This window comes from Prionailurus bengalensis, chromosome B2 (genome assembly GCF_016509475.1).
Source record: "Prionailurus bengalensis isolate Pbe53 chromosome B2, Fcat_Pben_1.1_paternal_pri, whole genome shotgun sequence".
In the NCBI taxonomy this organism is placed as follows: Eukaryota; Metazoa; Chordata; class Mammalia; order Carnivora; family Felidae; genus Prionailurus; species Prionailurus bengalensis.
In genome coordinates this window covers 5,323,045-5,338,425 of record NC_057349.1, presented here as the reverse complement: position 1 = coordinate 5,338,425, position 15,381 = coordinate 5,323,045, and the positions used below count along the sequence as shown (strand labels likewise).

Sequence of the window (15,381 nt, the reverse complement as noted above, 5' to 3'; positions counted from 1 at the left end):
CACGAGCAAATGCTCGCACGCCACGCCGCTTTCGGTGCCAGCAAAACTTAGCCACGCCTGGCCAGTGTCATTCTTTTAGAATACTCCCCAGAGGAGTCATCCTGTAGGGATATTCTTGGAGGAATTAGGTTTAATATTTAATTTCTAATTAGGAAGATAAGTTTTGGACTTTGTTCCCACACAGCCCAAAGAGACTATGGGACCTCACCGCTGTCCTGTCACACCGGAAACAGATCTTGCTTCTCCTCCAAGATATCTGTTGCTTTAACCTCAACGGGCAGTTGTTCATGTTTCTGGGAGATTCTCGCTGCATTTATCTGACCGCATGTCTCGCCCAGCACCGCACAGTTCTGAACAGACAAGTATTTGCATCACGGGGACTCTGGAAAATGCACCTACTGTGTCAACCCTCAAGACTGTGAAAAGCAAGAAATCCTCCTTCTCCTTGGGGAGCTGTCTGTGCAGACCCCGCACCACGTCGGCAGCTTCGAGAACCACGGACGGCGGCCTGGTCTGTACAGAAAACACAGTCGCGGTGCTGCCGAGGAGACAAGGAGGACAGCCACGCGATCAGGCAGTGACCGACGGGACACGTCCACGCCGGCCACGTGACCTGTGAGAAGGGGCACTGTCACGGCTGCGTCGTCTGGCAGGGGCATGGGGGCGCGTCTTGTGGGCCGAGGAATTGACCTGTTTGCATTTACAAATGAAGGCTCTTCAATGGCAGAGCCACGGGGTCACCTGATGACAGACTTTTACATAAGGAATGTGACAGGCATATGGGTGCAAACAGACTCACCCATGCACAGGGTGACATTGTTATCTTTTCACGGAGGTAGAATTTACTTACCTTGAAAGTCACCTTCTAACGCGTATCACTCGTGGCTTCTGGTCTATCCCCTGCCACCATCTGACTCCAGAACACTGTCGTCACCTCAAGAGAGGCTGCACCCATTAAGGAGCCACTGTTGGGGCGCCTGGGTGGCTCTGTCGGTTGAGCTTTGGACTTCAGCTCAGGTCATGATCTCACACTCCGTGAGTTCGAGCCCTGCATCAGGCTCTGTGCTGACAGCTCCGAGCTTGGATCCTGCTTCAGATTCTGTGTCTCCCTCCCTCTCTGCCCTTCCCCTGCTTGGGCTCTGTCTCTTTCTCTCTTTCAAAAATAAACATTAAAAAAAAATCTAAGAAGTCATTCTTCATTCCCTCCTCTCTCCAGCCCCTGACAACCACTAATCTACTTTCTGTCTCTCTGGATTTGACTATTCATTCGCTATGAATGAAATACACACGAGGCATTTTGTGTCTGGCTTCTTCCACTTTGCAGGATGTGTTCAATGTTTACCCAGGTTGTAGCATCGATCGGCACTTCTTTCCTACTGCCAAATGATAGTCTACCGTATGGACAAACCTCATTTAATTCACGCATCCATCAACTGCTGACGTTCAGGTTGCACCCACTCTGGCTGTATGAATAATGCCACCGTCCGTGTTCACGTGCAAGTTTCTGCGTGGACATACGTTTACCTCATCTCTTGGGCACACAGGAGCGGAATTGCCAGGTCATATGATAACTGCATCCAGCATTTCGAGGTACCGCTACACTGTCTTCCACGGTGGCTGCACCATTTTCTATTCCCATCAGCAATGCGGAGGGTTCCGCTCTTTCCACGTAATCACCAACGCTTTGTTATGGTCGGTCTTTTGGATTACGGCTATCCTAGTGGGTGTGAAGTGATGTCTCAAAGGGGTGTTGACTCACATTTCCCGACAAGTTCATGATGTTGAGCATTTCATGTGCTTATCAGCCATTTGTATGTCTTCTTTGGAGAAATTTCTCTTCAAATCTGTATTAGTTTTCAAGGTTGCTGTAAAAAGTACCACAAACTGGGTGACTTATAACAACAGAAATCTATTTTCTTGCAGTTCTGGAGGCCAGAAGCTCAACATCAAGGTGTAGTCAGGGCCATCCTCTCTCTGAAGGTTCCAGGGGAGAGTATGTTCCAGGCCTTTGTGTCACTCCCGGTGCTGCTGGCAGTCAGCTTTCCGTGCTCATAGATGCATCAATCCAATCTCCGCCTCTGTTATCACATGCTGACCTTCCCGTGTGTCTGTCTCTGTCTCTCTTCTTATAAGGACTCAGTCACACTGGATTAAGGGCACCCTACAGCAATATGACATCTCAACTAATCCCATCTGCCACAACCCTATTTCCAAATTACGGTCACACTCACAGGTCCCTAGAGGATAGGACATAAATGTGTCTTTTGAGGGGACCCAAAATCAACCTACAAGTTTTTATCATGAAAGGCTGCTGGATTTCGTCAACTGCTTTTTCTGTGCCTACTAAGATGATCATATGGTTTTTGTCCTTTATTAATACGGTTTATTACATTTGTTGATTGACCCACCCTGCATGCCTGGGATAAATCCTGCTTGGCCATGGTGTCTACTTCTTTTAATATATTGCTGGATGTAGTTTCAAAGCACTTTGTAGAGGATTTCTGCTTCTATATTCATAAGGGACAATGATCTGTAGTTTTCTTGTAGTATCTTCATCTGGTTTTGATATCAGAGTAAACACTGGTCTGATAGAATGAGTTGGAAAGTGTTCTCTCCTCTTCTACTTTCTGGAAGAGTTCGTGGACTGGTTTGTAGAATTCACCAGGGAAGCCATCACTCTGGGCTTTATGGGAAGTTATTGATTACTGATTTACTCTCTTCACTTGCTATAGGTCTATTAAAAATTCTAATTTCTTCTTGAGTCCTTCGTTATAGTCGTGTCTTTCTAGGATTTTGTCCATTTCATCCAGGTTAACTAATCTATTGACACACAACTGTTCATGGTATCATCTTTTTTATTTCTACGTGATTGTAGGAATATCGCCTTTTATTCCTGATTTTAGTAGTCTGAGTCTTCTCTCTTTTTTCTTAACCAATCTAGCTGAAGGTTTATCCATTTTGTTGATCTTTCAGAGAAATAGTGTTTGGTTTTGTTGATTTCCAGATGTGTTTGGTTCAGTGGTTGATAGTTTGTACGTAAGGGAAATCTGTGATCTGTTTTGAAAGAATTCTATAATAAAAATAAAGTTGTTTTTTTTTAACTTGGTATTTTTCTAAGTAAACTTTAGTTATCTGGAAAACAAACCCAGAGTGACTGACAATAACTGGCAAATAGATTTACTGTGAATGGTAGGAATGAAAACCTATTCTCTCTCCTCCTTCCCTATTCTATTATCCATAGATTGGATGAAAGTTCAAAAATAAAAGCTCAATTAAATACATAAATCTTATAGGAGACAAAGGACCAAAGTTTAGCCTCCCGGGCTCCCAGAAGACAGAAAAGGTAATCGGTGGTCCTCTCGCACCGAGAGAAGCCTCAGTCCTGTGACTATGGGGCAGGACTGAAGTCTGGCCATGAGACATCCTCTGTGAGAGCCCCAGGGCATTTGCATGCCCTCTGAAGATAGTAGAGCTAACAACCAGTCCCTGCTGGTGTTTGCTACCTCCTTCATTCAGAATGTTCTTGGTCAACAAACACTCACTGAGACTTGTAGGAAGGACCCGCAGTGATGTCGTCCTCACTGCTGCCCTTGGAGGAAAAGAGCGTATGAACGTGGTACAAGCGCGTGCAAACAATGGAGAAGCAGCAAAGGAAATGAACGGCACGACGCCGGGCTCGTGCGTGGCTCGCACCTGAGACCCGAGTGGGCCTGGATCTTCGGGACCTGAACATCCACCGTCAGCTGCCTCACGAGCATGTCCTTCTGCTGCCCCGTCAGCTGCCCCACGCACACCTGCAGGACCAGCTTCACCAGGCCACTCTTCCTGGGGTCTGGGAAAGACAGCACACGGGGTCTCTGCCGGGAAGACGATCGAGGGAGCAAGGGCTGTACGAGAGCTTGAAGAGCTTAAAAGGATCCCTGGTGATTTCCTCACTTGCGTTTCAGGACCTGGACATATCTTTGCAAACAGGGCAGGGGTTGCTGTCTGAGAGCACATCTTCCTTGTTGACAGTTTTCTTCCGGGAAGACAATCAGAGTACCTACACAGCCTCTGGGGCTAATAACGCCGCACGCCCTGCCCCAGGCCTGGATGGGGAACACTGCCCAGGGCACGAGGCAGGTCGGGCCTCGCGTCCCCTCACCGGGGCTGCCTCCCTCCGCGCTTCCCAGCACCGAGGCCCTGTGTCCGGCAGGAAAACAAAAGTGAAGTGAGATTTGCTGCCACATCCAAGCCCCCTCTGTGAGTCTGGAGGCTGAGACCGTTTGGGTCAATGAAGTGCAGAGACAGCCACCAGGTGGCTCTGGCCGGGAGCTAAGGCCGCAGGGGCGTCCCGCCCTGGCTACCCGACAGGGGACCGCCAGGCTCAGTTAACCCAGGGGCAGAAGCCCGTGAGCACACCCGGCGGCACTTCCCCGGTGGCAGTGTCCGTGTCCGCGGTCCCCTGGCTGTCAGCCACTTGCAAGTGGAATGTGTAGACGCCCTCCACCAGATGGGTGAGCCGCACGGCTGCGGTGCGGTCAGAGGCACCAATGGCATCCTGCAAAATCACACGCTTCGTGAGCCCATGGTCAGTTCCCAATGACCGGTCTTCTGTCGGTCCCAGGAGGGATCACCCACGACCGCAAGATCATGCCCTGAGCTGATACATCAAGTCAGACGCTCAACCGACTGAGCCACCCAGGCGCCCCAGCATGTGCATGATGTGAAGGGGCAGGCTGGAGGGAAGAGGGGTGATGGGATAGCTGCAGATGGGGGTGGCCCTGCGCTCTCCCACAGAAAAGACGGGGGACACGGAGCGCTCGCTCGGTGCTTCCTGAGCTGCGCTTAACCAACGGCTGTCCAGTCACTACTAAATCATTCGTTTTGTGCAACAGAGGGAAAACCTGTTGAAATCAGGGGGAAGCACCCTGAGGAGTTTTCTGGGCCTTCTCTCCAAACAGAGTTCTACAAGCATCTCCTCTTGGGCCTGCCCCCAGGATATCACATTCCCCTTCTCAAATGACCCAAGAGCCGGAGTAGATCATTTCTGCTCTGGAGGCTCGAGGCTCCAAAGAGCCAGAGAAGAATGCCAGCCCCCCCTGCTCTGCACTGGCTCACAGAAGAGGGCAGTAACCAAAGGGGACGAGAGCCGTTACAGGCAGAAGATCCACCGTCTGGCTGACGAGTGTCGGGTCCAGAAGGACTTGTTCAGTTCCTCCCCTGCAACCACTGGTTTGGTACGTTTCCAAGAGCAAACCTGTGTCTCTCAAGTCCCAACAATGGCAGGAATGAAGATGTGCCTACATTTATACCCTAAGAGGTGGAGGAATCTGACAGGGAGAAACGTCAGCAAGGAGCTGAAAACTTGGGTCTGGTTTGGTTAAGGACGAGTTCGCTGACCTCGGCCAAGTCCTCTGGCATCTCTGTGTGAAACGGGGACAGCGCCCTTTGACCTGCTGACCTATCCAGCGGGAAGTGAGGAAAAGGGAAGAATCCACTTGGACCCAAGTAAGAACAGCGGGGACGCTGAGGAGCAGAATGACTGCCACGGGAGGACTCGGCTTCGAAGCACCCCCAGGCGATGATGCCCTTCCCCGTCCAAAGTCTGCAGTCTGCTCAGGGAAAACTCAGAAAGGACAGCTTTCGTTTGAATCTGAAAGCAGCCCGCTGCCTCCAGGCCCCAGAGGAGACCTAGAAACACGAACAGCTTAGTGGGGAACACGGGAAGGGAGACGAGGTCATAACAGAAACGCCGCTGCAGACTGAAGTGTGTTGCCTCCAAATGCCGGTGCTGAAGCCCGAGCCCCCCAGTGTGACTGACCGTATTTGAAACGGGGACATGGTTAAGGTTAAACGAGCTCCTGAGGGTGGGGCCCTGATTCCAGGGCGTTAAGGTCCTTACAAGAAGAGACACCAAGGCAGAGCCCTCTCTCCCTCTCTGCCACGTGGGGACACGGGGAAAGGGCGGTCACCTGTGAGCCAAATGGAGAGCTCTCCCCACGTACCGAATCGCTCAGCACCTTAACCTTGGACTTGATGGGCTCCAGAACTGGGAGAAATGTCTGTCTCGTGTGGAAGCCACTTAATTCACCCATTCGTGGTATTTCCTTACAGCAGCCCAAGCGGACTAAATGCACGAAATGACACGTGGGCCCGGGACAACCCGCTGAGCGCTCACCCCGGCTGGGCTCTGGCCATCCCGGATCCACAGGTGGGACACAATCCCTTGAACCGTCCAAAGTAATGCGGTTATTGGGAAGCAGAAGCGCATGCCGGCCACCAGCCTGGGCTCTGGGAGGGCTATTATTTTCTAAGTCAAATACAACAAAAATGAAAGCAAAGAGATCGATTTAAGACACTGGTGGTAGAAACATGCCATAAAATACACAACTGTTCCACCTCGCAGCTGTGTAGATTTAAAATACCCAGGAGGCACTATTTTTCTACCCATTAGATAAGAGACTTTTTATTTTATTTTATTTTTTACATTTATTTACTTTTGAGAGAGACAGAGAGTGAGCAGGGGAGGGGCAGAGAGAGAGGGAGACACAGAATCCAAAGCAGGCTCCAGGCTCCACATGCTGTGAGCACAGAACCTGATGCAGTGCTCGAACTCACGGACCATGAGATCATGACCCGAGCCGAAGTCAGACACTTAACTGAGCCACCTAGGCGCCCCAGGATAACAGACTTTCTTAGAGCTCTGTTTATGCTCGGTTAGTTGTAATTTGGCAGCCTCTATAATGGGAATGTTTCTAATACTGTTATGGTTCTTTTCTTTTTAATTTTTTTTTCAACGTTTATTCATTTTTGGGACAGAGAGAGACAGAGCATGAACGGGGGAGGGGCAGAGAGAGAGGGAGACACAGAATCGGAAACAGGCTCCAGGCTCTGAGCCATCAGCCCAGAGCCTGACGCGGGGCTCGAACTCACGGACCGCGAGATCGTGACCTGGCTGAAGTCGGACGCTTAACCGACTGCGCCACCCAGGCGCCCCTCTTTTCTTTTTAAAAAAGAGAAATAATGACTTTAGTTATCAGGGTCCAGAAAATGAAAATATTTTAATTTAAAATATATTCTGAATCATTATGCACTGGTCCACACTATGTGGCCATAGAAACATCTACTGCTACTACTGCCAAATCTTGCTTAAATAAGTTAAAACTCGAGTCAAAAACTATTAGGTCTTGGGGCGCCTGGGTGGCTCCATCAGTTGAGCATCCGACTTCAGCTCAGGTCATGATCTCACGGTTCATGAGTTCGAGCCCCGCATCGGGCTCTGTGCTGACATCTCAGAGCCTGGAGCCTGCTTCCAATTCTGTGTCTGTCCCTCTCCCCCTCATGCTCTGTCTCTCTCTCTCTCAAAAATAAACGTTAAAAAAAAAACAAAACAAAACAATTGGGTCTTCACTCCTCCGAGTGGGTGTTAGATGTACATGAACAACGTAAGAGCCGTTTCTGGTATTATCGCCTCAGGAGAGAGGGGCCAGGGAGAGTTGGCAGCCTGGGGTGCGGGAGGGAGAACATAATATGACCCAGCCCCGCTTTGGGGGGTGAGGCTGCCATGGGGGAGATCCTGCTTGCTCAGGTGGGGCTCTGGGGCCCTACTGGCCCCTGGCAAACACCCCTCAGAACAAGTCCAGCTACGGACATGGTATGAGAATAGCCAGATGTTGATCCAAGGGAGTAATGAGCATCCCGTCAATCCGCCGCCGCTTTCCCCCTAAGACCCCAGAGGTCAGAGCAGAGGTGACGGTACCACTGTCAGCGTTTCCACACTGTTCACCACGCTGCCTTTTGGGGAAAACCCGTGCTGGTGAGAACCTGTGTGCAGGAGGCCGAATTCCACTGTGGACAGAAGGGGAGGCTGGAGACCCCAGAAACAGACCGGCAGCCGACAGAGTAAGCCCGAAAACGCTTCTGTGAAGAACGATGACTAGACCCTCTCTGGCTTCAAGACTGGACCTTAAGGCGGCCTCTTCCTTCCATGCTTCTGTCCCCGTGATCCTGATCTCCACTCAGGGGCACCTCTCCGGACACTCGGTCGCCGCAGACCCGCTGCGGCTCTCCCAGGACCGGTGCCCCCACCCGTCCGTGTGCTGAAGTCACGGATCCTCCATCACTTAGACACCCTCTTTTTTCCCTCTGGAACCGTCAAGGCATCAAGTCCTGAGAACTCGGGCTCTAAGAGGTCTTGCCAGTCTATCATTTTTTTCTGCTCTCCCTGATTTTGGCCCCATCAGACTGGGGTTTCCTTTTGGAAAAAGCCAACTCTCTCAGGTAAAACGACATGACGCTAGGGTTTGCTTTAAAAACTCCAACTAAATATATGCACAACGGAATACTACTCCGCGATCAAAAACGAAACCCTGCCATTTGCAACAACAAGTTCCATCCAGGAACTACAGGGTATTATGTTATGTGAAATAAGTCAGCCAGAGAAAGATAAACATCACAGGATTTCACTCATATGTGGAATCTAAGAAACACAACAGTTGAACATAGGGGAAGGGAAGGAAAAATAAAATAAAAACAGAAAGAGGGGCAAACCATAAGAGACTCTTAACTACGGAGAACAAACTGGGGGTTGCTGGAGGGCTGGAGGGTGTTGAGGGGATGGGTTAAATGGCTGATGGGCATTAAGGAGGGCACTTCCTAGGATGAGCACTGGGTGTCATTGTAAGAGATGAATCACTGGGTTCTACTCCTGAAACCAAGACTACACTGTATGTTAACTAACTTGAATTCAAATAAAAAAATAAAATACTGCAACCAAAGTAAAACAAAGTATGAACTGATAGATGACATAAGATGAGCAAACTGATGATGGCTGTTGAAGCTGGGTGATGGGACATAATCATCCACTGAGGCTATTTTCTCTACTTACATATATGGTTGAAAATGTCCACAATAAAACATTTGAAAAAATCGAAATCTACATCACTTTGCTGATAAAACTGCTTCAGCATCTTCCCCGCCGGCGGCAGATACGTCCCAGCTTCCTCAGGACGTGTGACGCACACCAACCTTCACGGGTTGCGGCAGATGCTCAGCCACTCCCCAGGGCACCCAGGCCTGGCTGGTCTACAGTCCTGGACATTTCCTACGCACCATGCTCTTTTACATCTCTGTACTTCCACACAGCATAATTGTCTGTCCTATCATCCATTCATCCATCCATCTATCCATTCATCAATCCATTGATACATTCATCCAAACATCTATCCACTCATCCATCTATCCATCCATTCATCCATCCATGTATCCACTCATGCATCCATCCAACCATCCATCCATCCATCCATCCATCCATCCATCCATCCACCCACCCACCCATTTATCAATCCATTGATACATTCATTGATCCATCTATCTACTCATCCATGCATCCATCCATTCATCCATCCATCCATCCATTCGTCCATCCATTCATCCATCCATCTATCCATTCATCAATCCATTGATACATTCATCCATCCGTCTATCCACTCATCCATCCATCCATTCATCCATCTATCCACTCATCCAACCATCCATCCATTCGTCCGTCCATCCATCCATCCATCCATCCATCCATCCATTCGTCCATCTATCCATCCATCCATCCATCCATCCATCCATCCATCCATCCATCCCAGTACCCAGCACTTGCAATTTTCCCTGAGCCACAGAGGACACAGAAGTGTCTCGACAAAGGTCCTCGAGCAGCTCACAGCCACAGGACAGGACAGGACAAACAGACGAGTCCCTGAAGCAGAACAGCACAGGAATGGACCACAGATCTAGAAAACACACGGAATGTGAAAGCACCTCTGCTGGTAGGTTCCCGGGCAGAGAGAGAAAGCAGAATGCTGCCACGTGGACACGGTCGTTCACCACCAGTAGTGACAGGAGACTGGCCCCTGGAGAAGAGACACTCGACAAACAAAAGGAGACTCTGTTTCTCTGCAGAGGGAGACGAGGAAACAGCTAACACGGATGGACGGAAGAAGAATGAACTCAGTACCCACTGGGAACAAAGAAGCACCACCATTTCCAAGTAATCACGGCCTGGTTAGGGTCTCGTGAGACTGAAAAGCAGCAACAGTCCCCCTGCCCTACCGCTGAGCTGGGACTCACCCTTCCTCACGGCCACAGTGAGTATGCTGGCACTGCTCAGCCCCCACCGGCCTGTCACCGTCAGGCGGAAGCGGTGCATGCCCACTGGAAGCCCACTCACGGTGGCGACAGCCTTGTCACTATTCCCCATCTCCACTGCCGCTTGACTTCTGTAAAGCAGGGGCGGGAACAACAAAAGCAGAGGTATTCTGACTGCGGCAGGTGGGACATCTGTGTCCTAACACAAGTCCCCCTTTACAGCTAAAACATATGCCGTCTATGGAAGTCTACAGTAACTTTTTATCCACCTAAATTCTCTAGTTCAGCATATGGGTTGTGAGGCAATGCCAATTTTAGACTAAGCCTGGGATTCCTTTGGGAATAGTTATTATTTACTTCTTAAGAGCAGATTCAGGATCCCAGGAGTTTGAGCATGCAAACCACAAAGACTGTCACATGACACAGGACCCCCTTAAGCTCTTTATCTCTTTGGTCTACAGATGGTTTAAATGAGTGTGAGGGCCTCACACAGGTCCTCCCCACACCTCTCCCGTCCTGAAGCTCACCCACGGCAAGATGGCCCTTCCGCCTGGCATGGCTCCACCTCCCCGCCAAAGCCAGCCAGCATCCATCGTGTCCGTCCACGCTATTGTGTCTACTCTTCGGCAGCCGTGCTCGGACACTTCCAGAAAGGGGCTGAAATCCCAAGTCCCCGGCACGCTCAAGCTGACTGTTTAATGTGGAGACGGGACGATGCTAGCCCAGCGCCAGGGTGTGAACCCCGCCTGCAGCTCAGTGACAGAGGGACTACCTGATGGGCTCCCGGTGGTAAAGGGCGATGCCCTGGTCGTCTCTGCTCCTGCTGCCGTCCAGAGTGGTGCTCCCCACCGGGAAGACCAGCTCCTTGTCCGGACCGGCCATGGCCACTGGGGGCCTGTTGATTTCTAGAATTAGAGAAATGCTATGAAAAACGGTGATCTCTTTGCATTAATCTGCAGTCCCCTGATTTTTTTAATGTTTATTTATTTTGAGAGAGGGAAAGAGAGAGCGTGCGCGCATGAGTGGGTGAGGGGCAGAGAGAGAGGGAGTCCCAAGCAGGCTCCACGCTCAGCACAGAGCCTTACGGCAGGGTTCGATCTCACCAGGAGACCATGACCTGAGCCGAAATCGAGTCGGACACGTAACTGACTGAGCCACCCAGGCACCCCTGATTTCTTGATTTAAGCCAATTACTCATGTCTGGATCAGAGAGTGTCCTAAGGGAACCCTGGGGGGGACCACTGCAGGCCTGTGGCTGAGCCAGCACTACACCGTTCTGCGGGGGAGACCAGGGGTCCAGACCGCAGGTTTGGTTCTTTAAAAGACCTCAACAGTCATGGAGACAAGAGAGAAGGAAAAAGAACGAGGATGGGAAGCTGGAGGGAAGAAGGACTGGGGACAGAGTGGGGGAGGCAGGCAGGAAGGAACTGGACGGAAGTCAGTTGACATCTATGTGAACACACCTGCTCTGTCAGGCAGGACTGACCCCCCCTCCCCTGCCCCGTCTTTGCAGCCCCGGGCCTATCACAGTGCCGGCTAAGTGATAAATGCTCAAAACATTTTGGTTACACGTTGAACAAAAGGAAAAGACATAAGGGGCACCTGGCTGGCTCAGTCTGTACAGCACACAACTCTTGAGCTCAGGATTGTAAATTCAAGCCCCACAATGGATGTAGAGATTACTTAAAAACAAAATCTTAAAAAAAAAAAAAAAGATTAAAAAAAATAAAAGGTATAAAGTACCACTGATACTGATATTGAAATAAATAGATTTTCTCTAAAAAAAAAAAAAAAGTCAAGTAGTCAAAAACTTTAGTAGCAGTTACCCGATATCTGGACCATGTCCCACCCTCACTGTCCTACTCAGTAAAGTTCAGTGGTCCAGGGGCCTCTCTTGCCCTTAGGATAAAACACGTACGCGAACATCCATTTGCAAAGCCCTTGACGGTGGGACCCCGCCTCCCCCCTCCAGATCACCCGCAGGCACCCTAACCCCTGCCCCTCACACGCCCACATCCTCACTGCTTTCTCTTGTTCCGCTACATTCTTCTTAATTCTTTGGACTACCAGACTCTCTTTCATCCCATGGACTTTCCCCATACTGTTTCCTCTGCCTAAAAAACTCTTCCTCTTGCCCTTCTCTCCCCAAATTCACCTGGCCAGATACAACCCAGAGCTCACGTAAGACTCTGCAGATGCCTCGAGCCCAGATAGGTGTGTCCTTTCCCTGGGCTCCAGAAGCACCATGTCCATCCGCTAGAAATGCACTGATCATGAGGTTTTCACCCATAGGCCGCAGGAGGACAGAGCCCAAATCTATCTTGTTTAATGCCACATCCCCAGCATCTAACCCATAGCACCTACTACGTATTAACTGAAAAAATAAAATTAAATAAAATAAAAAATAATAAAATAAAATAAAACAATAAAATGCATTGTCTACAAATTGAGTATATTTTCAGTTGCCAGGACACTGGACGGCTTACAGGGACCAGCAGCATCTTCTAGAAAAGTTCGAAAGCCAAGACCATTGGCAAGTGAAAACCCAACTACCCTTAGGTTATTTAAATGTGTAGGAAGGCAGAGTCCTGGATTTCCATGAGACCATTACAGGATTGTGAGGTGACCTGGGGTCAATTCTCCAACATCTGGATACAAGCCATGTGAGTATCAGGCCACACATCACAATCAGCCTCTGCAGCAGAGTGGAACACGTGTGGGCGTGTCCACCTGGCAGGTGGAGCCCTCGAATGGCCCTGAGGATGTCCATCTGGTCCTCCACACCGTGGTGTAGACGCACATTCAACACAAGATTCAGAACCACAATGGAAAACTGGCTTTATATTAAGATTTAGCTCTTCCAGCCCCTACTTCTTCACAGTTAAAAGATTTAGAGAATTTGCCACCAAATTTGGCTTGTCTGAAGCAAGAGGCCCAGGTGTCATTTCTGCCTTAATCTCTGGGGCCAAATCCCTTTCCCATCCCACCTACGAGGCTGGACAGTCACAGTGACCACAGCAGTGGACTGCTGTCTTGAAGAATCTCTCACCATCAGCTGGAGCGTATAGTTTCCTTCCTGCATTTCAGACAAATGAAGGTATGGTGTCTTGATGCCCTGATACCAAAGAGACAAGAAAAAAGGAAAGAAAAAAAGCAATTTTAAGAAGTAGTATGACATAATGAAAAATGAGTAATGTTGTTAAATATGGAGATCCTGCTTGAAAAAGAAATGTGTGTGTCCCAAGAAAATGCAATGTAAAAGTTCACTGTGTATCCTCATGTGCTTCTTGAAGAAGTATAAATTAATATAGCCTTTTTGGAAGCCAATCTGGCAACAGCCGTTCGCATGGCAAACGAGCATGCTCTTTAACCAGCAATCCCACATCTGTCTGCCTCCACCAGAGAGAGCCCACGTGCACAAGGAGGCTCACACCGGACCCTGAGGAAGCACGGGCTCTGATAACAAAAACTGGAAACACTCTCAACGTTCATCAGTGGGGAGTGGCCAGACCCGCCATGATACATGATACAATGCTCGTTTAAAAGAGATTAATTTAGGGGCACCTGGGTGGCCCAGCTGGTAAGCGTTCGACTTCAGCTCAGGGCATGATCTCACGGTTCGTGGGTTCGAGCCCCATGTTGGGTTCTGTGCTGACAGCTCAGAGCCTGGAGCCTGCTTTGGATTCTGTGTCTTCCTCGCTCTCTGCCCCTCCCCCACTCACGCTCTGTCTCTCGCTCTCTCTCTCAAAAATGAACAAACATTTAGGTAGATTTATAATGAAATGGAAAGATGTCAAAGACATACATCATCAAGCAAAGAGAGAAAGTTGTGGAACAAGGCATATAGTGTGCCGGATACTGTTACGTGTCCGTATACATACACACGCCAAGGATTCTGGAAGGACGCACATTAAACTGACCAAAGTAATTTATCTCCAGTAAGGGGACTGGGGCGGGATACGGGTTGTATTTGCACTTTATCAGAAGTTCACTTTTTTTTAACCATAAGAAGCAATTCATGTATTACTCTTATAACTAAAAATAATTTTTTTAAATTCTAAAACAAAACTTTTCGATATTTTTTTCCATTGAGTATATCATAGCTACACTTGTCTCCAAGTTAATAACCTTTCATTTTGTTGCTGTTTTGTTGTTGTTGGTAACATTTCCAATTATTGCTTAGGTCTGAAGTTCATGGCAACAAAGAAAGGATTTTTAATCTTAAATCCTCGTATACTTCACTTACTTTTATAGATCCCGAGATTGACTAAAGATAAATATATCTGCATGTATTTGTTAAAGGTTTTAATGGAAAATTGAAAAAAAGATGATAGAAAACCAACTGTGTTGGCACAAGGGGAACTTGTGAAATTTGAAATATATACTTTTAAGAACTTAAAAAAAACACTGAGGTTTTTTTCCAGTTTTTGTTATCGGCTTTTCTTTTTTAATGTTTATTTTTGAGAGAGAGTGAATAGGGAGGAGGGGCAGAGAGACAGGGAGACACAATGCGAGTTGTCAGCACAGAGCCCGACATGGGGCTCAAACCCACGAACTGCGAGGTCATGACCTGAGCTGAAGTCAAACACTTCACCAACTGAGCCACCCAGGTGCCCCTAAGTTCTCTCTTTTAAACTAGCATTGTATAATGTATCATGGTGGGTCTGGCCACTCCCCACTGATGAACACGGAGACTGCTTCCAGTTTTTGTTACAGCTTTTCCCTACTTTTTATTTATTTTTTTTTTCAACGTTTATTTATTTTTGGGACAGAGAGAGACAGAGCATGAACGGGGGAGGGGCAGAGAGAGAGGGAGACACAGAATCGGAAACAGGCTCCAGGCTCTGAGCCATCAGCCCAGAGCCTGACGCGGGGCTCGAACTCACGGACCGCGAGATCGTGACCTGGCTGAAGTCGGACGCTTAACCGACTGCGCCACCCAGGCGCCCCCCTACTTTTTAAAAAAAAATTTTTTTTTAATGTTTATTTTTGAAAGAGAGAGACAGAGTGTGAGGAGAGGGAGGGGCAGAGAGAGAGGGAGACACAGAATACGAAGCAGGCTCCAGGCTCTGGGCTGTCAGCATAGAGCCCAACGTGGGGCTCAAACCCCCAAACTGCGAGATCATGACCTGAGCCGAAGTCAGAAGCCTGACCAACTGAGCCACCCAGGCTCCCCTCCCTACTTTTGACTAAATAAAGTGAAGCATTTTTCTCTGAAAAGCTTTACAAAAGTGTAATTTCCTAGTCCTCACTTCAAAATTA

General features: G+C 48.8%; 1 protein-coding gene across 1 annotated transcript in view; it reads right to left on the bottom strand.

The window, feature by feature from the left end:
* Positions 1-15,381, bottom strand: part of LOC122489166 (dyslexia-associated protein KIAA0319-like) — a 54,356-nt gene that overhangs the window by 8,817 nt on the left and 30,158 nt on the right. Inside the window, 8 exon segments of the mRNA XM_043590702.1 lie at positions 396-538; positions 3,694-3,832; positions 4,402-4,540; positions 6,161-6,206; positions 6,208-6,292; positions 10,102-10,250; positions 10,892-11,024; positions 13,111-13,234. Coding sequence (XP_043446637.1) covers positions 396-538; positions 3,694-3,832; positions 4,402-4,540; positions 6,161-6,206; positions 6,208-6,292; positions 10,102-10,250; positions 10,892-11,024; positions 13,111-13,234 — 958 coding nt within the window.